General features: G+C 42.0%; 1 protein-coding gene and 1 pseudogene across 2 annotated transcripts; both read right to left on the bottom strand.

The window, feature by feature from the left end:
* Positions 1–1,649: 1,649 nt before the first annotated feature.
* LOC311590721 (uncharacterized protein C19orf18) lies at positions 1,650–21,758 on the bottom strand. Its single transcript, XM_084769983.1, has 6 exons — positions 21,578–21,758; positions 21,373–21,471; positions 10,155–10,250; positions 7,640–7,742; positions 4,606–4,766; positions 1,650–2,108 (listed from the first exon to the last, which is right to left on the bottom strand). Exons 1-6 carry the CDS (start codon positions 21,681–21,683, stop codon positions 1,954–1,956), a joined length of 720 nt encoding a protein of 239 aa, XP_084626109.1. The 5' UTR covers positions 21,684–21,758; the 3' UTR covers positions 1,650–1,953.
* LOC311590724 (bcl-2-like protein 12) lies at positions 16,403–17,913 on the bottom strand (annotated as a pseudogene). Its single transcript has 2 exons — positions 16,906–17,913; positions 16,403–16,852 (listed from the first exon to the last, which is right to left on the bottom strand). The product of its transcript is annotated as a bcl-2-like protein 12 (transcript).
* Positions 21,759–22,466: the final 708 nt, after the last annotated feature.

Below are 22,466 nucleotides of genomic sequence, written 5' to 3'. Positions count from 1 at the left end.
GGTCAGAGGGCATGGAGTCTTATGGAAGAGTGGGGAGGATATGAGAACCTGAAGGTGACAGGATCTCCACAAGAAGACCAACAGAGCCAATAAATCTGGGCCAGAGGTAAGGGTCAGAAATTGATGCACCAAATAAGAACCATGCATCAAGAGGACCGAGACCACCCGCTCAGATGTAGTAGATAGGCAGCTCAGTTTCCATAGGAGTCCCCTAGTAAGAGGAACAGGGGCTTTCCCTGCCATGGACTCTGTTGCCTGCACTTTGATCATTTCCCTCTGTCAGGGTGCCTTACTGGGCCACAGAGAAAGAGGATGCACGCAGTCCTGATGAGAGTTGGTAGACTCGGGTTAGTTGATAGGGAAGAAGGGCTCCCCCCTCTCTCAGGACTACAGGAGGGACATAGAGGGGAAGAGGGATGGAAGGTGGGACCCGGAGGAGATGAGGAAGGGGGCTACAATCTGCATGTAAATAAATTTTGAAAAATAAATCTAAATTTAAGAAAGTACAGCAATAGGCTGTAGACTGTAGACAGCAATAGACTGTGGAAGAATGTGGCAACAACTTATTCTATTGGAACAACTGCCAGCTGTGTATTTTCTTCTACTAACATAGTCCAGGCCCAAGACAATTTGACAACAGAACAGCTGTTCTTCAAGGACTACATTTGTATATAGCAAAGGAAACAATCACCACACTAAAGAGACTGCCTATCAAATTGGGGGCATATGAAAAGCAATGCTTCTTCTTCTGAAACTCAAAATCTCCACATTGATTGACTGGAACTTACAACCTCTTCACCTCTCATCCTCAGAACTCTGTTACTACAGGCTTTGCCCTTTATGTAAACAAACCACAGGGTAAGTGTCTGGTTTCTTACACTCAGAATGTTTTCATTATGAAAATACATATGTGGAGTACACTTCAGTACTGCACCCCTTTAATTGCTGAGAAATATTCCACCTGTATGGATAAGTTACAGTTTGCTCATCTGTTTACCAGTTAACAAGACAAGTTCACTGTATAGTGCAAGCTGACCTCAAATCCTTAGTTTTATTGTGACCACTTCCCAAGTGCTGAGACTACAGGCATATTCCCTCATTCCTGGCCATATAATACTGCTATAAACATGTGAAAACTTTTGTATGGACATGTATATCTAGGAGTAGACATGCTTGGGTCACATAGTAATTTCATGTTTATCTTTCAAGGAATACCAATTGCACTTAGGATGGCAATGAATGGGACCGAGCATAACCTATCATTGTACTTAAACACTAAGAATTTTTGGTGATATTTTGTTTTGTTACTTGATTCTTTGTACATGACACCATTGTTTTGAAATGTCTAAACATTGGACCTATATGAATCTTCCCTCTTCTGTCTTCCCGCAAACCTTGGCTACTCACAGCTTATTGTATATGTTAACTAGAAATAGCTCCTCCACTGCTGGCCAAGTTCCCTCATCAGAACTGGGAACCAACAAAAATAGCCATCACTTAATCTAGTTCTATATTTATTATGATATTCTCAGCATCTTTATGTGTAAAATGGAGATAAATAACAGGATCTGATTAAAAAAACATTACTTAGAAAGTTTTATTTAATGAAAATATTTTACTATCACAGTCAAAAAGTCTCCCCCCAAAAGGACTAAGCTATATTTCTGGTCTCGAGCCAGAGAACAAAATCCTAGCAATTTGTCTTTGATTACTAATGAACTTGGGCCTTTTTTATATTCCACTTGAGTCATAATTATTCATAGACTATCACAGCTAAGAAGAAAAAGTTTATGTATTATCTGAATTTATTTTCTGCTATACATTTCTCATATTTTTTCTCTAGAATGTTCTTGTACAAGATTCTCTAGAAGTAAGTTCTGTTCATGTTCTCAGTCATCGGTTATCTCTTCAATCTGGTCTCCACATTGTCTAGAACACGCCACATTTTTCTTTTCAGATACCCTCAGCTTTTTTACCCTTCTCCATTTTGTCATGACTCGCCATTCTCTCAGTATAATTTGAACTCTGTGATGTATTTTCATCCAGTAGATATTTTTCCCTCTTCATTTTCTTCTTCATAAAAAAATCCCTTCTTTTTGTTCTAATAACTGAAATATACAAATTATATTACTGAGAAAACAGAGTAAATGAAGGGTACAAATGAAGACAAGGAAGTGATGTGGAAATAAAGAAAAAAACAAAGCCATTTTCAGAGAGTAGCAAATAGTATTTATGAGAATGGTGAGATATTTTTTATTTTATTTTGGTTTTTTGTTTGTTTGTTTGTTTGTCTGTTTTTGAAACAAGATCTTACTATGCATCTCAGGCTGGCCTTGAATTCACCATCCTCCCTGTTCCACCTCCCAAAGGCTATGATGTCAGATGTGAACCATCACTCTCAGCTGAAATTTGGATTTTAAAATGATTACATTCTATGTTTATACCTTTCAGATACCCAATAATAATCCAATGGAATAAAAAAAAGATTGGACGATATTTTATTGATTATAAGGGCTGCCAACCTCAGTTGGCATCAGCCGTCACTTCTGCTCTTAGCCTCTGTCTCTTTAATGTTGAGCATGTCTAAGATCACTGATTTCAAGGCCAAGCTGGTCTACAGACTGAATTCTAAGACAGCCAAGGTTACACAGATAAACTCTGTCTGAAGAAGAAGAAGAAGAAGAAGAAGAAGAAGAAGAAGAAGAAGAAGAACAACAACAACAACAACAACAACAACAACAACAACAACAACAACAACAAGAGGAATGACAGGAACAAGCAGAAGGAAGACAAGAAGAAGGAGAAGAAGGACAAGCACAAGAGGAATAAGAAGAAGAATAACAAAAAAGAAGAAGGGAAAGCAGAAGTGGGAGAATAACAAGAGGAAGAGAAGCAGAAGTGGAAGAAGAACAGCAAGAATAAGACAAAGTACAAGAAGACAACGAAGAAGAAGAAGAAGAAGAAGAAGAAGAAGAAGAGGAGGAGGAGGAGGAGGAGGAGGAGGAGGAGAAGGAGCAACAACAACAAGAGTAAGAAGAACAACAAGAGCAAGAACAAGAAGAACTAAGCAGAGGATACTGTTGCATTTGGACCAGACAATGACCGTTACATGTTCTTTTAGAGTATGACCTTCACACGAACTCTGGTGCCTCATATTTGACCACATCTCCTGGAGGGGGAGACCTGGTGGCACTCAGAGGAAGGACAACAGGTTACCAAGAAGAGACTTGATACCCTATGAGCATATACAGGGGGAGGAAGACCCCCCTCAGGAACTGTCATAGGGGAGGGGAATAAGGGGAAAATGGGAGGGAGGGAGGAATGGGAGGATACAAGGGATGGGATAACCATTGAGATGTAACAAGAATAAAGTAATAAAAAAAATTTAAAAAAGAACCTGAAAACGTGTACATCAAGTTTATGAAGTGTTTATGGCATCCTCTTCTAACAAATACAGTTATCTCTCATATACTTGTGTCTCAGATAGGGTCCTTCCATTGAGATGAATAATCTCTGTTGTATGGACCTGGAATCCATTTCTACACCAACCTGAGGCAACTGGAGTGTCTGCTTGTAGATATTCTACATGCAGAAATATTGCACCAATAATAAGTATGTTCAAGGGAAAGTTTCATTCAAAATAAAGTTTATTTCCTGAACTCTGCCCTATATTCTTGAAATTTCCCACTTCGGGAATCAAGCAACTGGACAGATCTTCATTGATAATCCCCGGGATTTTATGAGAACGGTTCATTTCTACATGAACATCCATCTTTCTTAGCTGAGACTCTCTTTGATTCCATTCATATCTTCTTTTTTATTCAAAAAATACTTATTAAGTTTATTTTTTAATATTTTATTAATTTATTCATATTACATCTCAATTGGTATCCCATCCCTTGTATCCTCCCATTCCTCTCTCCCTCCCATTTTCCCCTTACTCCCCTCCCATATGACTGTGACTGAGGGGGACCTCCTCCCCCTGTATATGCTCACAGGGTATCAAGTCTTTTCTTGGTAGCCTGCTATCCTTCCTCTGAGTGCCACTAGGCCTCCCCATCCAGGGAACGTGGTCAAATATGGGGCACCAGAGTTTGTATGAAAGTCAGTCCCCACTCTCCACTCAACTGTGGAGAATGTCCTGTCCATTGACTAGATCTGGGTAGGTGTTCGAAGTTTACTGCACATATTGTCCTTGGCTGGTGCCATAGTTTGAACAGGACTCCTGGGCCCAGATCTGCCCATCATAATGTTCTTCTTGTAGGTTTCTAGGACCCTCTGGAAACTGTGGTACATTTATACTGTAGAATACTACTCAACTATTAAAAGCAAGGAATTTCCGAAATTTGTGGACAAATGAGTTGAACTAGAAATGATCATAATGAGTGAGTTACCCCAGAAGCAGAAAGAGTCAAATGGTATATACTCACTTATAACTGGACACTAGCCCAAGGGGCTTGTCCCATGAAAGTCTTTCACCTACCAGGAAAGTGGGACAGAGGGGGAAGACATCCTATTGGGACTTTAGGTGAGAGAACCATTCACATCTTCTTTGGAAAAACAAAAGCACCATTCACAGCCTTGCATCCACACATGACAAAGCACCTGAGGCAATGAACTTCCCCAGCTCCTCATTCTCTGGATGCAGCTGAGAAGATTGATCCTTATATTCATCTTCAGAAGCCTCTTTCTCATCAAAAAATGGAATCTCGACATTTTCATACAACATCGCCAGCTGCTGTTTTTCCTCAGCTTTTACCAGTCGACTGGAGAAGGATAAAGGTAAATGTAAAGATGGCTTTTACAGACAATCATCCTGCCATTACTGAACGTTTTTTAGCCGTATTTATATGTAGGGGTAGAGGGGTAGTCGGGTACCTGTAGTGACCATGAAGGAAAACATTAGATTCCCCGGATCTGGAGTTACAAACAGTTGTGAACTACCCAACTTGGATGATGGAAACTGAACTTTAGACCCCTGCAAGAGCGTTGAATACTCTTGACCCCCAATTTATCACTCCATCCAAGGACATGAAACTTTTTGTCTCATTGCTTTGTTTATGCAGATTGTTAGGTGGAGGACAGAGACAAAAATATATATTTACATAAGCTTCGAATTTCTGATCTGGCCCAACTAACTCATATCAATAAATACTCCCATAGCCTCAAACCTCATAACTAATGGAGGACTGGGTGTGGATGACATGTACAAGCTAGATACAAAATTCAAGAAGTTTACAACAAAAACCAACATTGATGCAATACAATACAAAGTAAAGATTAATGCCAAGAAAGCCACAATGAAAAAACACAAAACTAAGTAAATAAATAATAAAATAAAATAAACATTTTTTAAAAAAGAAAGCCATGATGAACAAAATGTCAAGATTTAAGTAAATGTAGGTTAATAATGATAGTTCCTTTTACAAAGCCTTTAACATCCACCATGGATCCTGTACTTAACTGGGGCTGAGGAGACAGGCTGGTCAGCAAACAAGCGTGAAGACCTAAGCTCAATCTCCCCCACCCCAAATAAAAAGTCAGCACACTTGTAACTGAGCTTTGGGGAGGCAGAGGCATGCAGATTCCTGCAGCTCATCCAAGAGAGAGAAAGAGAGGTCCTGTATCAAAAACAAGGTGGATGGCACCTGGGGAACAACAACCAAATTAAGCTTTGGCCTCCAGCCACACACAGTAACATGTCCACTCACACACAGAAAGCTGTTATTACTTTGTAAACTGTGGCTATTGGGGGTAATATTTTATAAAACTACATTACAACATTATCCGTCCTGAACAGTGAATTTTAAAACACGCTGTTAGTGTTTGCACTTGAGGTAGTGTCCCCCTCTTGTCACCATCAGTCTAGCTCTAAAAGTGGATTTGTGAACAAGCTCCTTGTGTTTGATGTGGAAATGGAGGGCAGTGCTTTGCTTTTCCTGGCATACTTATATACCTAGTTTATGTGACTTGGGTAATAACGAATAATTTGATGATTAGTTTAATTGCATTCTAAAAAGCAGTGAGTGGTGGGGGAAAGCAGAGGGAATGAACATCTACACCAGTGGTTTTCAACCTCCCTATTGCTGTGACCCCTTAATACAGTTTCTCCTGCTGTCATGAGCCCTAACATAAGATTATTTTCATTGCTACTTCATAACTGTAATTTTGCTACTCTTGCTGTTATGAGTCATAAAGTAATTATGCAATTATCTGATAACGTAATTATCTGATATGTAGGATACTTGATATGCAACTTCTGTGAAGGGGTTGTTTGACTCCGAGAGGGTCAAAACCCACAGGTTGTGAACCTCTGTACTAGATACATGTTGTGAGACAAAAAAAAGAAAAACAATTCATTAAATGTAGTAAAGATGTTGCTTCAGAGAGAGTGAAGTACTGATAAGCAGAAACAATTTTTAAGAGTATTCAAAAGTACACAGGAATAAAGATAATAGTTGATATGAATACAAAAAGTCCATAATAAGCCAAATATCCAGAGACAACCTGTGTTCAGTATCTGTGTATAACTATACTCCCAGTCAAAGCACTGGCAGAATAATGGTAACTTCTAGGGTAGCATGGCTAAATTTTGTGAGACCTTGGCTCAAAAAATATCATGTGTGTGTGTGTGTGTGTGTGTGTGTGTGTGTGTGTGTGTGTGTATCTGTCTTGATTTGCCATCGACTTTAAAAGAAGTTTGCACTTTCTTTGGCTGTTTCTGAAGGATGTATTAGAACCCTGGTCTGAATCAGAGCCATAGAACGTGGTCCAAATAGCATGACGCCACCTGTCATTTTGAAAAAGCTCCACCCAGTGTGATCAAAGTATGTTGTATGAAGTTCTCAACGAAAAAATAAAGACATTTTACATATTTTAAAAGATAAGAGCTTCTGTCCATTGGCTAGATCTGGGTAGGGGTTTGAAGTTTACTGCGTGTATTGTCCTTGGCTGGTGCCATAGTTTGAGCTACCCAGACCTAGCCAATGGACAGGACATTCTTCACAGTTGAGTGGAGAGTGGGGTCTGACTTTCACACGAACTCTGGTGCCCCATATTTGACCATATCCTCTGGATGGGGAGGCCTGGTGGCACTCAGAGGAAGGATAGCAGGCTACCAAGAAGAGACTCGATACCCTATGAGCATATACAGGGGAAGGAGATCCCCCTCAGTCACAGTCATAGGGGAGGAGATTAAGGGGAAAATGGGAGGGAAATAGGAACAGGAGCATATAAGGGATGGGATAACAATTTCGATATAATATGAATAAATTTATAAAATATATTTTTTAAAAGATAAGAGCTTCACTCCAATATCTAAATTCTAAAAATCAGTCAGTCAGCAAAGTGATTGCCACACAAGCCTGAAGTCCTGAGTTTAATCCCAAGGACCCACACAAAATGCCAGACATGTTGGTATACCCTTGTAACCCCAACACTGGGGAAGTTCTGATATTTCCATTCATTTTGGAAAACCTTGGTCTGAAAATGTATAATGACTATTATAATTTTGTAATTAGAAGAAGTGTCACTATCACCATTACCATTATTATCACCACCATATTTTGTCCAAAAAAAAAGTCCTTGTATATCTGCTGCCTTATTAAAAAATGGAGGGTGTTATTTGTTGTATACTTACTATATTAAGTAGGAAAGTATGAGTCCACAGATCAAGGCAATGGAGAAGGCTATACTCGAAACTGATATTACATGAACAAGACCCGGCCTGCGTGGAATTATTGCTAAAAATAGAAAGAAGTTTGTTACCAAAAAAAAAAATGAACCAAGCACTAAATGGCAATACTTTAATAAATTGCAAATCTTTTGAAAAGTACTAATATTGGAGACATCCTATTCAAGGATGAGTGCTCCAAAGTCTCTCGCTCTTTGCACTGTCCGATTGTGGGTCTCTACATTAGTTCTCACCCATTACAAGAAGTTTCTCTGATAGTGTTTGAGTGAAGCCCCGATGTATGGGTTTAGCAGTCATGTCATCTTATTGAAGAATTATAGTAGTAGCTTTACCCCCTAGGACTGGTGACCTATCAAGTCTCAGGACCCTGGCCATGTTAACAGTGTCAGGCATGGGCTCCATCTCATGGAGTGGGACTTAAATGCAATTTAAAAAAAATACTAGTTTGTTACTCCCATACCATTTGTGCTATTGTTGCACCGGTATATAATGTGGGTAGGTCACTGCTAGAAGTAGTATTTTAGTTAGCGCAGCTGGGTGATACCAGTGATGCAGAAGAGGAGGCAGAAAGATTGTTAAGAGAGCCAGAGGTGATGAATGATTCCATGCAAACAGGCCTCTTGCAGACACAATAGAGCTGAAGACTGACAAGTTGCACAAAACCTGCCCAAGTTAAAATCAGACAAAATCTAGGATATAGGGCTCAACCCTATCCAAGATGTTATTTGCAACTGATACCTGCTTGGAGGGAGAAGAGAGGGAAAATTCTCTCCAATAGAGTTGTCACCGTGTGTATCAACCGCATCCCAAAGCAGGCCCCATATCCAGGAGAATCTCGCAAACAGAAGCAGATGTCACAGGGCTTCTATGCATTTTTGTCTGTCTGATTGGGTGGTTTTTGTCTTATCTGATTTTGTTGTTGTTGTTGTTGTTGTTGTTGTTGTTGTTGTTGTTGTGTTTGATTTTCAGTTTTAGGTTTTGGAGGCTTGGCATTTTTTTTTTGAAAAGAGAATAAACATGAATTAAGGAGGTTGGGATGATCTGGGAGGAGTTGAGAAGGCACAGAATATGATCAAAATATAGTATGTAAATTCTTTTATTGAAAATTAATTTTTTTAAAAAAATTCTAAGGTTGGGCTGAAGAGATGACTCAGAGGTTAAGAGCACTGACTGCTCTTCCAGAGGTCGTGAGTTCAATTCCCAGCAACCACATGTTGGCTCACAACCATCTGTAACGAGATTTGTGTACATAATAAATAAATAAATCTTTTTTTAAAAATCTAAGGTTAGTTAGTCAAAGATGTGCCCCTCCCTTAGCTTCCTGCCCTGGATGCCAGCTGTTGTGCTTCCCCTGCCATTATAGGCTCTTCCTTTTAGAGCTTTAGGCCTCAGGCCATAGGTTGATTTGGGTGTGGTTTGGGTGCAGTAATATACGTGGGGGGTGGGGTGGAAGGCAGGAAAACTCAAGAAACTGATGCTTTCTACAGTACCTCTACTGAGTAAATGTCCCTCAATATTGCTGACTTCATTTGATGGTCCATCTTGCTCTCTGGACCTAGCCAGGATTCAAGATTGGAAACCGGAGAAGAGAGGGAAGGGAGCCAAGGAATGGTCACTTTTTTCTTTCTTTCTTTCTTTCTTCTTCTTCTTCTTCTTCTTCTTCTTCTTCTTCTTCTTCTTCTTCATCATCATTATTATTATCATTATTATTCTTTTTCTTCTTCATCTTCATCTTCTTCAAATAAATATCAATTTTCAAAGGGGAAAATATTGCCAGGCATCCCAACACACACTTTCATCTTCAGCACTAAGTAGACAGAGACAAGGTGATCTCTGTGTGAGTTCGGAGCCAGCTCAGGCTACATAGTGAGATCCTGGCTCAAAAAGAAAATATTAACGCAAGACTGAACAGCCAATATGAACACAAACAATTTCGAGGCTGGAGCCATGGCTCAACAGGTAAAAGCACTTGCTGCAAACCTAATAACCTGAGTTTAATGCCCAGGACCTACAAAGCGGAAGGAGAGAACGAAGTTGTGAAAGAGGGGTGCTGATGTCCATTCATTTACAGGCATCATACACACAGAGCCACATATATACATTTTAATCATTAATAATGCAAGAATTTTAATAATCTTTTTTCAATTTTACTTCCCTAAACCCCACACTTCCTGCTTTTGGTCACCTCCTACCTAAGCCCTCATTCTTACACTATGAATATACTTGTTACTATAGCAACAATTGTCACCTATAGATTTACTGAGCCATAGCAACCTGTAACCTGTAGATTAACTGACTCCTTGCCCATAGATACACTAACCCTTGATAGTAATCCCTGTCATTTGGCACCTGCCATGTGTCACCTTGGCTTATGACCATAATGTTGCCCTAATGCTCTCAAGTTGTAAGATGCTGTAATAAAGAGAAGCTACAAGGCAATTCGTAGTGTAACCCCAGATACCTTCACTCCAAGACTTGGATCTTGGGGCTGCAAAAAGTGCTGTGACTGCCTGAGTGTTCTCTGTAGGATCAAGTATATCATTTTTCTGTGTTGTTCCTGAAATTTAAAATTTTTTAAAAAAAGAATTATTTTTGTACAGATTAAATGAAAGCAATTGGTAAAGTATGTACATTGGACAGCCACCTATAAATCCTGACCACCTGAGGTGACTACCCTTTGAGCCATTGAGACTACACTTGGCCTTCTCTCATTTCCTGTTGCTCCACTGAAGAATGGAGAGTTTCCCTGATAGAAATGAACAGTGCCCTGATGTTCAGACCTCAGCACAAACAGTCAGCCAAGCCTATGACAACAAGAGGAGTGTATTTAGTGTGTGGGATCCACTCTATAGTCCTGCCAAATTTACTGTATGCCTTCAACTGCTTACAATAAAAAACACTTCAGGGCTGAAAAGAACGCGGGCTACCGATAGTTTAGTTCTAGTAAAAACTCAAGACTAGCCACTAGTCTGGGCATGTCAGAAGGCCTAAGAAACCTGGATGAAGGAAGCATCAGTAGTCCTGAAGGCAGTCACTAAAGCAGGTTTGAGAAACAGGAGGAAAGAGCTTGAGATGGTGAGTTTAGAAAATTCTTATGTGATGTTTGCTTCATATAGGGGATGAGAAATAGGTGGCACCTTTTAACTGGGCTTTAGGGCAGAAGCTCTACCTTCTGCAGCCCCAAAAAGTTATTATTGACCACCTAATATGCCATTAAAAATGCGCTTTAAAAAGACACAGTCGTGATGATAGGCAGAGGGATTTAAATGGATATATTATGAAGTGGAACAAATAAGAGGCTCAGTGACCTCAAGTTCATCTTCAAGGTAGTGGCAAAAGCACTGGGTTTAAATAGATGCAAATTTGAAGCTAGAGGTATGTGTAACTAAGAAGTCCTGGTTAAAGAGGTCCTCCCAGAGGACATCCTATTGGGCCTCTAGATGAGAGAAGCATGGGAGAATAGCAAAGTAAAAGGTCCCAGAGGGTCCTAGAAACCTACAAGTAGAACATTATGATAGGCAGATTTGGGCCCAGGGGTCCCGCTCAAACTAAGGCACCAGCCAAGGACAATACAGGCCGGAAACTTCAAACCCCTACCCAGATCTAGCCAATGGTCAGAACATTCTCCACAGTTGAGTGGAGAGTGGGGTATGACTTTCACACGTACTCTGGTACCTCATATTTGACCATGTCCCCTGGAGGGGGAGACTTGGTAGCACTCAGAGGAAGGACAGCAGACTACCAAGAAGAGACTTGATACCCTATGAGCATATACAGGGGGAGGTAATCCCCCTCAGGAACAGTCATAGGGGAGGGGAATAAGGTGAAAATGGGAGGAGGGAAGAATGGGAGGATACAAGGGATGGGATAACCATTGAGATGTAACAAGAATAAATGAATAAAAAAAGACAAAAAAAAAAAGAGGTCCTCCCAGAAAATTCTTGGCTCTGATTGCAGAGAATGGATGAGGTGAGTTAGGTTGACGGATGCTCCTTAGAGATTGGCATATGTAGGAATCTGACCCAAAGTAAAAGAAAAAGACACAATGGAGGTAGAAGTACCAGGATTTCATTCTGCCTTCATCTCCACCATTAAAATAAATCCCAAGCAGGTGTGGTGGCCCACACCTTTAATCCCAGCACCAAGGAAGCAGAGGCAAGCTTCTGTGAGTTTGAGGCCAGCCTGGTCTACAGAGTGAACTCCCAGTCTAGCCAAGACTACATAGTGAGACTTTTTCTCCAAAAAACTAGAATAGTTTTTATTTTAAACAAAAGTAAATACTATTTGTATTTCAACACAAACACTATTTGTATTCTGGATTTTTAAAAAAGTCAAATCATTTGTTTTGTTTGTTTGTTTGTTTGTTTGTTTGTTTGGACAGGATTTTTATGTGTAGCCTTGGCTGTCCTGGACTCACTTTGTAGACCAGGCTGGCCTTAAATTCACAGCGATCCACCTGCCTCTGCCTCCAGAGTGCTGGGATTAAAGGTGTGCGCCACAACTGCCTGGCAAGTCAAAGCATTTGTTAGGAAAAGCACTTCAGTGGCATCCTACTGAAATATCTCTCCCTTTGACTGGCAACATCAGCTCTGAGCCTTCAGTCTCCCTTCCTCTGCTCCACAAAGAGTTTGAGGCACCCTCACCACATACACGTAGTACGCTTTGGAAGCCTCTAAGAGGGAGAATCGTGCTTCATCTGGTGGAACGGAAGGCTGTTTTCAGAATTTCACCACACTCCATTTGGCTTTAATAACTCACTGTGGTGGTGAGTGAGAATGGCACCCCTTTGACCCATATATTTGGGTGTTTTGGTCCCTAATAAAAAGGTGGCTTGTTTAGAAAAAAATTCAAAGGGGTGCCTTTTTAGAGAAGATACATTCTTGGGGGCATGGACTTTGAGGTTTCAGAAGCCCACAACAGGCCCAGTCCCTGCCCCCACTGCTGCTGCTGCGTGCAATTTATACAATAATAGATGGGAAATCTCAGCTACTGTTCTAGCACCATGTCTCCTCCATACCTACAGCCACACTCCGTGACATGATAGTGATGAGCTAAGACTCTAACACTGTAAGCAAGCCCCAATTAAATGCTTTTGTAAGTTGTCTTGGCCGTGGTTTCTTTTCCCAGCAATAGAAGAGTAAATAACTAATACACTCACCTAATAAATATCTTACCTTGAAGGGCAGTTTGTCTCAGCATTTGAAACAAACCTATCTATTCACTCCTCCCTTCTCAAAATCTAATGACATTGGGTTTTGGGGCTTTGGGGTTTTTTTTTGTTTGTTTGGTTGGTTGGTTGGTTGGTTGGTTTTTTTTTTTTGGTTGTTGGTTGATTTGTGTTTGTTTGTTTGTTTTTCTGAGAAAATGTTTCTCTGTGTAGCCTTAGATGTCCTGGACTTGCTTTGTACACCAGGCTGGCCTCAAACTCTCAGAGATCTGCCTGCCTCTGCAATCTTGAGTGCTGGGATTACAGGCATGTGCCACAATACCCAGGTTTGACATTGTTTCTAAACCTTAAAAACATACCTTTATTTCATATACTCATTTCCTTGTGTCTGTGTGTGTCTGTGTATGTGTCTGTGTGTCTGTGTTCTGTGTGTGTGTCTGTGTGTGGGTGTTGTGTTCTGTGGAATGCATGTGGAAGCCAGAGGTCAGCTTGAGCGAGCTCACTATTTCCTCCCATCATGTGGGCCCAGGGGTTCAAACTCCTGGAGTCAGGCTTGGCAGGCAGCATCTTATCCCTGCAGAGCAATCTCACAGGGCCTGTTTTTATATTTCTAAGAATCACAGTGCATATCAAGAGGTCCAAGGCCAGCATAGGCCATGGAGTAAGTTCAAGATCAGCTTGAGCCACTTAGTGAGACCCTGTTGAGGGAGAACAGAAAGACAGAGAATTTACAGGACTTGAAATGGAAAGGAGGCCCTCACCCTGGCCTACGACTAGCTGAGAAGTAAGAAGTCTAGTACAATTAAAGGCCACAGCACAGCATCAACATTCCTTTCATATATACATATTTCATGTTAAAATATCAATGACCTAAGCTTACGGCTGGAATGTGTATGACCTCCGGAAGGACCGTCATTTTTTCCCTAGATAATGGAAAACTTTAATTATAGTAGATTTTCTACCTTCCTGTATCCCCATGGCCTTGTCATTTGCCGTATCAATTGTCATCCTGTTAGGCCTCCCTTGGTAATCCACCAGCAATAAGACAGTTATTTCCAATGCTATCAAAATCTTACATTTGACTACTGTAAAAATCAGTTGAGCCTCAACTCCCTTGAGGAATCTGGGACCACTATACTTGGGAATGTCTTACTTTCCTCTGAGCTCCTCTCTTTCTCCTGAACCTATATGGAAATAAAATACCTTTAATAAAATCTCCACTTTTTCATAACCTGGCTATCCCTTAAATGTGTATAGATATGTCCACATCACCAAACTATAAGTATTGATGTGAACTGAGTCAGAGCCCCTAACATTCTAGGAGAACACCACAGGCTGATGAGGGAGAACGGGAAACAGTGTCGCCTTTGTCTGTACTCAACTCACTGGTGTTATCTTAAAATAGTAATAACAGGGCTGAGAACGTAGCTCAGCCGGGGCAGCATTATAAGGACCTAGGGACAAACCCCAGGAACACAAGTACAAGTCCAGTTCTGAAGCCTCCTGCCCACTTTCAACTTTTCATAGATGAAAAAGGCAATCAGTGATGTTCCTCGTGTTTCTCTTATTATGAGCCTGTCGCACATCTTCCCATAGAAACAACAGCCAAGAGTCCCAAGAGAACATTGATGACTCCAAGCAATTTCATTGGACAACTACTTCCTTCCCCTAGCTATAGAACCTACAGCTGACAGCTGAAGCTCATGGCCCAGCAAGCAATTAACACTAACTGAGACAACAGGATCGTGTCAAAAGTGGAGAGGTCAACACAAGCCTTCTCACGTGCTGATACAACCCAAGCTTTGCGCTTTGGTGGTGATACAAAGAAACAAGTGACATAAACATAGTTATGCTTTAAGATTAGTGTTGGGGACAATAGGCCGTATGGCCAATGTTCAGCCATCTTGTCAGAGCCTGCACCTTTAAGTCTCTGTTTTTCCCGGAGCTTGCCTTTCACTAGAAACTAGCTGACCCTGTTGTGGGTCGGCAGTCAGACTAAAGACAGATAGAGACGGAGCGACCCTGTTATGGTTTAGCAGTTAGACTAGACAAAGATGGAGCCAGATATCCTGTGTGGCAGGACATTATGACCCTGCCTGGAATTCCCTGTGTTTTGAGAAAAGCCTGCAGCTGGGTTGCTATAGCAATATGCTTCCCTGCCTTCTGACTTATAAAAGCTGCTGCCTAATAAAGTTTGAGAGTTTGGTCAATCAGGCTTGCTCTCCTTCTTTGTGTCTTACATTTTCAACAGGTGAACTTCCTCCCGAGTTTTAGTCGAACCCCGCAGGCCGGGGCAGATGAGTAATGTGTTTGGGGCTGATGGACAGGCTCATTGTATTATTTTCTGTATTTTGATACTTTGATGTTTCAGAGCCTTCCTGAACCTGCATACAGCACCAGAGTAGGACCTGTTAACTCTTAAACATGGGAGAGTTCACCTTTCACGTGCAAATGAACAAACTCAAACCCAGAGAGCAACAACCCACTTCTAGTGACCTCCTTTGCAAGCACTTAGATTGCAGACTGATCATCAGATGCCTCTATCACCCCAGAGCCTAGCACTATACAGACTAGAAAGAGCCTATGAGCTAAAGGACTCAACTGTAAGGCTTCTTGTCTTGCCTTAGCTTTGCTTGTGAAAATAAAAATAAAAGCTTTTGTGCACGTGCCCTCACTCTCTATGCCCCTGATCGATCATCCATACTCCGTTCGGTGCTCCATTCCCTTTGGTATTTGTGAGCATAAGAATTTCTCCCCTCATCAACAGAACAAGAATTCCTGGAAAGAAACCATAATGACAAAGGCTGATTGATAACTTTCGTGATACGGAGGAGTTGGAATGCCGCAAGTCCAGAGTCAAATTATCTTAGACCATCTTCACACACACACCCCTTAAAATAGTCATTTATCACCCTCTTCTGGTGTGGCCTGACATCTTTGGGGCCATTAGGTAGATCTTTGAAATGTACAAACACACAGACCCTCAGTTTCCATGAACTAAAAGGCAAGGGATACCATCAGATAGCATTTGAGGCCTGGGGCTGAGATTTATCCATCTCGCTGTAAACCAACCATCTGCCTGATAATTCCACCAACGTATGTATTTGAGAAGTGTCTTGACTACCATTGTTCTATTACTATAAAAAGGCCATTAGACTGTTACCACACTGAAACATGAAATTTGAGGTAACGTGAGTCTCTGTTCATAGGGTACGGGATGCTCATATTTGGCTCCAGAATAAGTTCTTTTATGCCCGTTGAAACGAGCATTATGTTTTCCTTTCCGTTGTCTCATTTCCACATCTGCATCCCTTACATATTTGACTCAATGAAACCAGGTAGGTACAACCACATTGTAAAACAAGGGAGCTGAGTCCAAGTATAGCTCTCACCCTTCGTGCCTGAACGCTTCTTTCTGAAGCAGATGGAGACTAGTGCAGAGAGCCACAACAGATCCAAAACACAAAAGTGAAGTGATTATGAGACAGCCAATGTGAACAGGTGTCTGGCTCAGCTGCTGTCTGGGAGGCAACTGCCTCCTTCTGCTGGCCTAGGCCCAGTACTGGAAGTTTCCAGCCTCCATACAATCTAACCTAGGCTTGGAATGTTTTCAGCCTCTGAGACTTCCTGCTTAATAAGCTCACCCTTATTTTTTCTTTTCTTTTCTTTTCTTTTTTTGTTTTTTTGTTGTTTTTGTTTTTTAAGGAACAAAGCATTTAATATGGAGACATTCCCAAACAGTCTTTTTGGCAAAGCAGAAAAGCAGTGGCGGGGCAGCCAAATCCCACAGCCCTGAAGGAAGAGTGTTCCTCAGAGCCTGAGGTCAGTCCTGCAGCCTTTTCAGAGGAAGTGCTCAGTCCAAGGGGTAAGTTCAAGTCTCCAGGTGAGCCGGCCAGGATGCCTGCCCAGCCCCCATGGGCCTGGATCCAGGGCATGAAGCTGTGTACATGTTCCATGCTGAGGCTGGCCAGGGCTCCCCCAAGCCCAGAAGCTGTGTACATGTTCTACGCCGAGGCTGGCCAGGGTTCCCTCCAAGCCTGGCCACACGCTGGCTCAGCTCCATGACCAGGGCCAGGCGGGCCAGTGGCTCTGGGGATGGCGGTGGGGGCCCTGGTCATGGCAGTGAAGGGCTTGCACAGCTTGGGGAAGAGCTGTCTTCCCGGCTGGAGAAGAGTTCCACAAGGCTAGCGAAAGAGCCTGCTGACAGGTGGGCCGGTTTGCGGTGTAGAGCGGGGCTTGATGCCAGCTTCTTCAGCAAGGCTCCCAGCCTCCTTAGCAGGGCTTCCTTCTCCGTGGGTGGGAGTCCCTAGAACTCTGGGCTGGGTGGAGATTTCAGTTGCTCTTGGACCATCTGTTCCAGGTGCTGGGCAACCAGGGCATATTAGTCTGAAATGGCTGGACCAGGCTCTGAAGCGTAGCAGGGGCGGAGGAGGGGCAGGAACCTCGGCCAAGAGGACTCCAGGGGGAGGGGCTCCTCTCCCCAGCGGACATGGGAGGCATCTTCCGAGGTGGCTCAGGAAATCCGTTGGCTCTTCTTGGTCAGGGCTCTGGGGTGGAGATGAGACAGGAGACCCAGCCGCTTCTCCTCATCTAAGGAAAGCGCCAGAACCTTCAGCGTTTCCTCTCGGAGCCCCAGGTCCTCAGAGCCTGCCATGGAGGCACCTGGTTTGGGGTTCCTCCTCAGACGTGCCGGTACCCACGCTTTCACTCAATTTCTATAAACTTTTCTTCAAGTTCAACTTTCTCGCGCCAGCACACTGGGCCGACCTGGTAACTGCCCCAACATCGAAAATCATCCTTACTTTTTCTTTCTAAACTCTAGGCTGGCTGGTTCAACTCAACTGTTCTGGCTCAAACTCTTCTGCTGTCTGGCTTAATTAATTTGGCTTCTCTGTTGGCCTGGAATTGTTCTGCTTGGCCTCAAACTAACTCAGAAATCAGCTCTAGTCTGGTTTCTTCTCGTTTTCTGGTCTATTCCATCTTTACCTGAGTTCTCCCTGTCCTGGTAAAAACAGCCTGCAGTCTCTGAAAAGCACCCTCTTAAGTAGCTTCCCTTTCCACTCTCTTCTCATGAGAGTTGGGCGTATCCTACTCTGTCAAATCTTCTCTGATTGGCCACCTTTTCTGTCTCTCAATTAGACGTCACTTTCAAACATGGGTGCTTCCTTCCACAGAAGGAACCTTTGTTTTGGGGATTAAAGACATGTATCACCGCACCTAGATTTGACCTTTTCTTTACCTGACACTTGCTCTATACCAGGCTGGCCTTGACCTCAGCAGGTCTGTTTCTGCTCCTGTCTCCTGGATTAAAGGCATGTTAGTTTTCCAGATAGATAGATCACACAGACCTAGATGATCGTTGGATGTGACCTTTTGCCAGGACAGCCAAGTTCTGAGTTAAAATTCCTCTGTAAACTGGTACATATACCATGCAACAGCTACGAATAAGACTCAGGGAATATCTCAGAAGATGAGGCGGAAGGATAGTAAGAGCCAAAGAAGCAGGACGCTGCTGGGATACAGTGTCTGCTAGATACGACTGGGGAGCTGCATCCACCGAGTCTGAACAATATGGTCACCCAAGAAGTGCTTGTGTAATGACAATGGCCGTTGTCATACCGACCCGGAAGGGAGAAATTTCTCAAACCTCAGCCCATAAATGAAGAGCTGCAGGCAATCAGTGGCTGTGGAGATAGGCAGAAGCAGATTTCTCCAAACCCAAGTGGTCAACCACAGACAAACGTGCATGTAAGCAGCACTAAATGGACCTGGAGGGTGTGTGTATGTGTGAGTGTTAATATTAATAATTTAAAAAATTATAGGGAGTGGTAGTGACATGTGAGAAGAACTGGATGGGGAGGGGTGGAAATAAGATAAATACAGTACTCATGTAGGAAAGTCTCAAAAAATAAAAATTATAAATTTAAAAATATAAAACAAGAATACTAAGTGAGGACTCTACTCCTGAAAAGGCATCTGGCAGATGTGAAAAGAGCCAGAAGAAACATCTAACATGGGAAGAACAGCAAGGCAAAAAGAGGGCCTTTTGTTTAAAAAGGACTCTGAAGCAAAGCAGTCTTGGGAAAGCTCCAAGCAGAAAAGGCAAGAGCAAAGAAGGTTCTGGAAAGTCAGAACCAGGTCTGAAAGTGCTGGTTTCATATTCTCAGTCACTTAAAGGGAGGTGGAGCTCTAACTCTACCTGTCCTCTGTGGCATACAGCCTCTCTGATGATCCCTAGTGAACACCAAGGATCACCATCACAAATCCAACTATTCAACGGGACTGGCTTTATCTAATTTGCATCAAGGTACTGTCTAGACTAGTGATGTCACACACTCTGATGCCCTCCAAAGCACCACATCATATTAGCCTTGGGAATGTCCATGGATCCTGCTTGTACTCCCAATTCCCTTGACTCACCTTTACTTGTCAAGGATTCTAAAGTCGTTATAGTTGGTCTAGATAGAAGGCCATCGAAGGGAACCCAAGAGAAGACACTGGTTTAAGACAGATTTAGGAATATGGGGAGATAATTTGGCAATAAACAAATAAATCAACACAGGGTTTTCAGATAGCTAGGATGATAAATGTTAATAAATCTATCCCAGTATCAAGCAGACATATAAGTTAGTTTGCCAAATCAATGGCATTCTATTTGTATCTGCTGTTTCATTTTCTGACTATGGGATTTCAAAAACATAACACCCTAGTTTTGCAGTCACAGGATCTGAGATGCTTCCTTCCAAAATAAGGGCATGGAAAGACCAAGTTGAAAGCTGTTGTACTTTTATCACAAAGACAGAGATCTAGGATCAGTGGAGCCAGGAATAATGGCCTTTCCTCAGACATAGACGAGATATGACAATATCATCAACAGAGCCTTTCTCGTATATAGAAATAAAACTTCCTATCTCCTCTTAGGAGGAGATATTCATACATGATTCAAAGGTCGTTAGGCTCAGTTCCACTGTTTTAAGATAAATCATTTCTTATCTTTTCGGTTGTTGTTTGTTTTTTAGACAGGGTGCCACTAAGCATCCCTAGAAAACTTGGAACTGAAAAGATTCACATAAAATAATAATAATAATAATAATAATAATAATAATAATAATAATAATAATAATAATAAAGATTCACCTGCCCATGCCTCCTGAATGCTGGGTCTTAAAGTGTGAACCACAAAGATTTCTTATCAACTTTTAACTGAAAAAGAAACTCTCCCTACTGGCTAGCTTTCAAGGTGTTGGAAGGCACTATAAGTGCTGATAGAAGAGGAAAGACCTTAGCATTGATCTTACCAAGCTGGTTAAGTGTTCCCTGGTCCCTGAGTGCTACATCAGTGATATTCCAGGCAACATCTGCCCACTGGTATGACAGTGGGAAGATGTAGGTGTACCACAAGCAAGCAAGCCTGGTGCCAAGGAGTTCAGAAAAGTTCTCCTGGAACTGCCATTACAGCTAATTATGAGCCAACCCATGGGTTACAGGAATCAAACCTGTGTCCTGAAGAGCAGCAAGCACTCTTAAGCACCGAGCCATTCTGCTAGTCCTACACCTATGTTTATACCAACGTATTTGTGCTACTCCCAACCTGGGTCAAATAAGCTTCTCATTACAGTAGACGGAGGCTAGTGTACAAACACAGTACTGTTCAGTGTAGCAAGAATAAATGGTTGTGGGTGCTCGGCTATAGATGGCATACCTGTTATTAACTCCCTACACATACACACACATTTTAAAGCTTAGGGAACACCATGGTAGGATGGAAGAAAGCCATAAGACGAAACTCATGTCTTCAAAAAACAAAGCAAAAAAAATCAAGTCTAAAGATAAATGTTTGTTTGTCATCCCCCGCTCCCCACCCCCGAGATGATGACCAAACTCAGAGCCTTGCACTTCTGCTCTAACACCAAGCTAAACCTCCAACCCCATGTTTTTGTGTTATTAAATTAAAAACCACAGGATAGGAGACAAATGCCACATGTCTGTAGTTCTAGCACTTGGGAGGCTGACAAGCGAGGAGTTGGAAGCTAGCTTAAACTGCATAGTGAATATTAACCTTAAAAACTAAGCTCAGAAAGTACTATATATATATATATATATATATATATATATATATATATATATATTGCAGTATCTTTGCAAATCATCTGTGTCCTGACCTATGAGCTAACCACCAAGACATGTACAGCAAACAATTGACGTCATTGACAGAATCGAAATAGGCTCAAGGTAGCCATGCACTCTAATGAGAGTAAAAGGAAGTGGAAGAAGATAGTAGCCTTTAATGGGAGGCACAGGAATTTCCTACCAAATGTTTGTCTAACTCTTCTACGGACTTCACTATTAGCAAATAACTCAACGCATATTCACACACATACATACCACACTCATGAACACACACACAATATATATCACACATACACTCACCCACCCACCCACCACCACCACCACCACCACCACCACACATCTGGTTCTAATCCTCATCTCAGTAAGCTATGCAATGACTTACTTGTAGCCTCTTCATGTACTACTTCTGGTGCAAACATTGAAAGCTTGCCTCTGGGTTGTTGTTCCATAGGAGCTCTTTGTGTTTTTAACTGTCTACTCCCTTGAAAAGAAAACTTGTAGCAGTGAAATGTAATTAGTATATTTCTATTTCCCTGGGGGAAAAGTCTTTAGTCCCACTAAAATAAGAAAGGTATTGCTGAAGCTACCTTGTGAGCCTCTGGTTTCCTCGATTTCATAAGGCAAGCAGACACAAAGTAGGCATCCCAATAAAAACCAAAATAAAAATAAAGAGGAACTATGAACCTTGTCCATCACTGGTAAAATTATCAGTTCCCTTTCAGACACAAAAAAGAAATACTTATCTAACTCCCTAGTGTCTGGAGCAGCGGAACATTTGGATTCTGATTTAGAACCCCCAGTGTGAGGTCAGCTTGCCCCACTGCTCTGGAATTCCTTCCTTGAGCTGGGGCAGCCAAGGAGACTGAAGTAATCCAGGTCTGCCAGTGTAAGGCACACAAGAAATACCAGGTTCCAGCCTTCAGAGAAAATGCAGATTAGGCAGAAGGCAGATAAGAATCTGGATTCAGTGTGATACATCAGAAGAGAGTGATCCCATGTGAGCTGTGATATCACACATGTGTAATCCCAGCACTTAGTGGGTAGAGTACTCTGAGCTGTAACTCCACATACACACAGCAACCACTAACAGCTTACTAGCCTCACAAGTCCCTGAACAATCAGTGATGAAATGCTGACACCTGTTTCTGTACAGGTAACCCTCGATGCTGTGAGGTCATGAGTACAACGGCCATGTCTTGTCCAGAAGACATACTTTTATGACATTCCTCTGTGGAAGGATGGCAGGCTTTGCCCCTTGGAGGCACCACGGACAGCCAACTGAGATGTACGTTGTGACAGACTCAGAGAGGATGTGTACATATTTGCCCTCCACTGCCTCCTGCATTTTCATGTTGCTGTCTTGAATGATATTCCCTTTCTCCTGAAGAATCAGCTCAACTTTATTCTGGTGGAGTATCCATGTTGGTTCACCTGGATAATTCATTTTCATGTCCAAAAAGATAATTCCATTTTGAA

Source organism: Acomys minous, assembly GCF_964271855.1.
Source record: "Acomys minous genome assembly, chromosome: 20".
Classification (NCBI taxonomy): domain Eukaryota; kingdom Metazoa; phylum Chordata; class Mammalia; order Rodentia; family Muridae; genus Acomys; species Acomys minous.
The sequence above is the reverse complement of the archived record's forward strand: the minus strand, read 5'-3'. Positions and strand labels throughout refer to the sequence as shown.

Bases quoted from the DNA above. Each gene is read 5' to 3' on its own strand.
- LOC311590721 (XM_084769983.1), bottom strand. From the start codon at position 21,683: ATGGACAAGGTTCATAGTTCCTCTTTATTTTTATTTTGGTTTTTATTG. The intron at 21,472-21,577 runs GTAGCTTCAGCA...TTTCTTTTCAAG, and splicing joins GGAAACCAGAGGCTCACAAG to GGAGTAGACAGTTAAAAACA. The intron at 4,767-7,639 runs GTAAGTATACAA...ATCCTTCTCCAG, and splicing joins ATACTTTCCTACTTAATATA to TCGACTGGTAAAAGCTGAGG.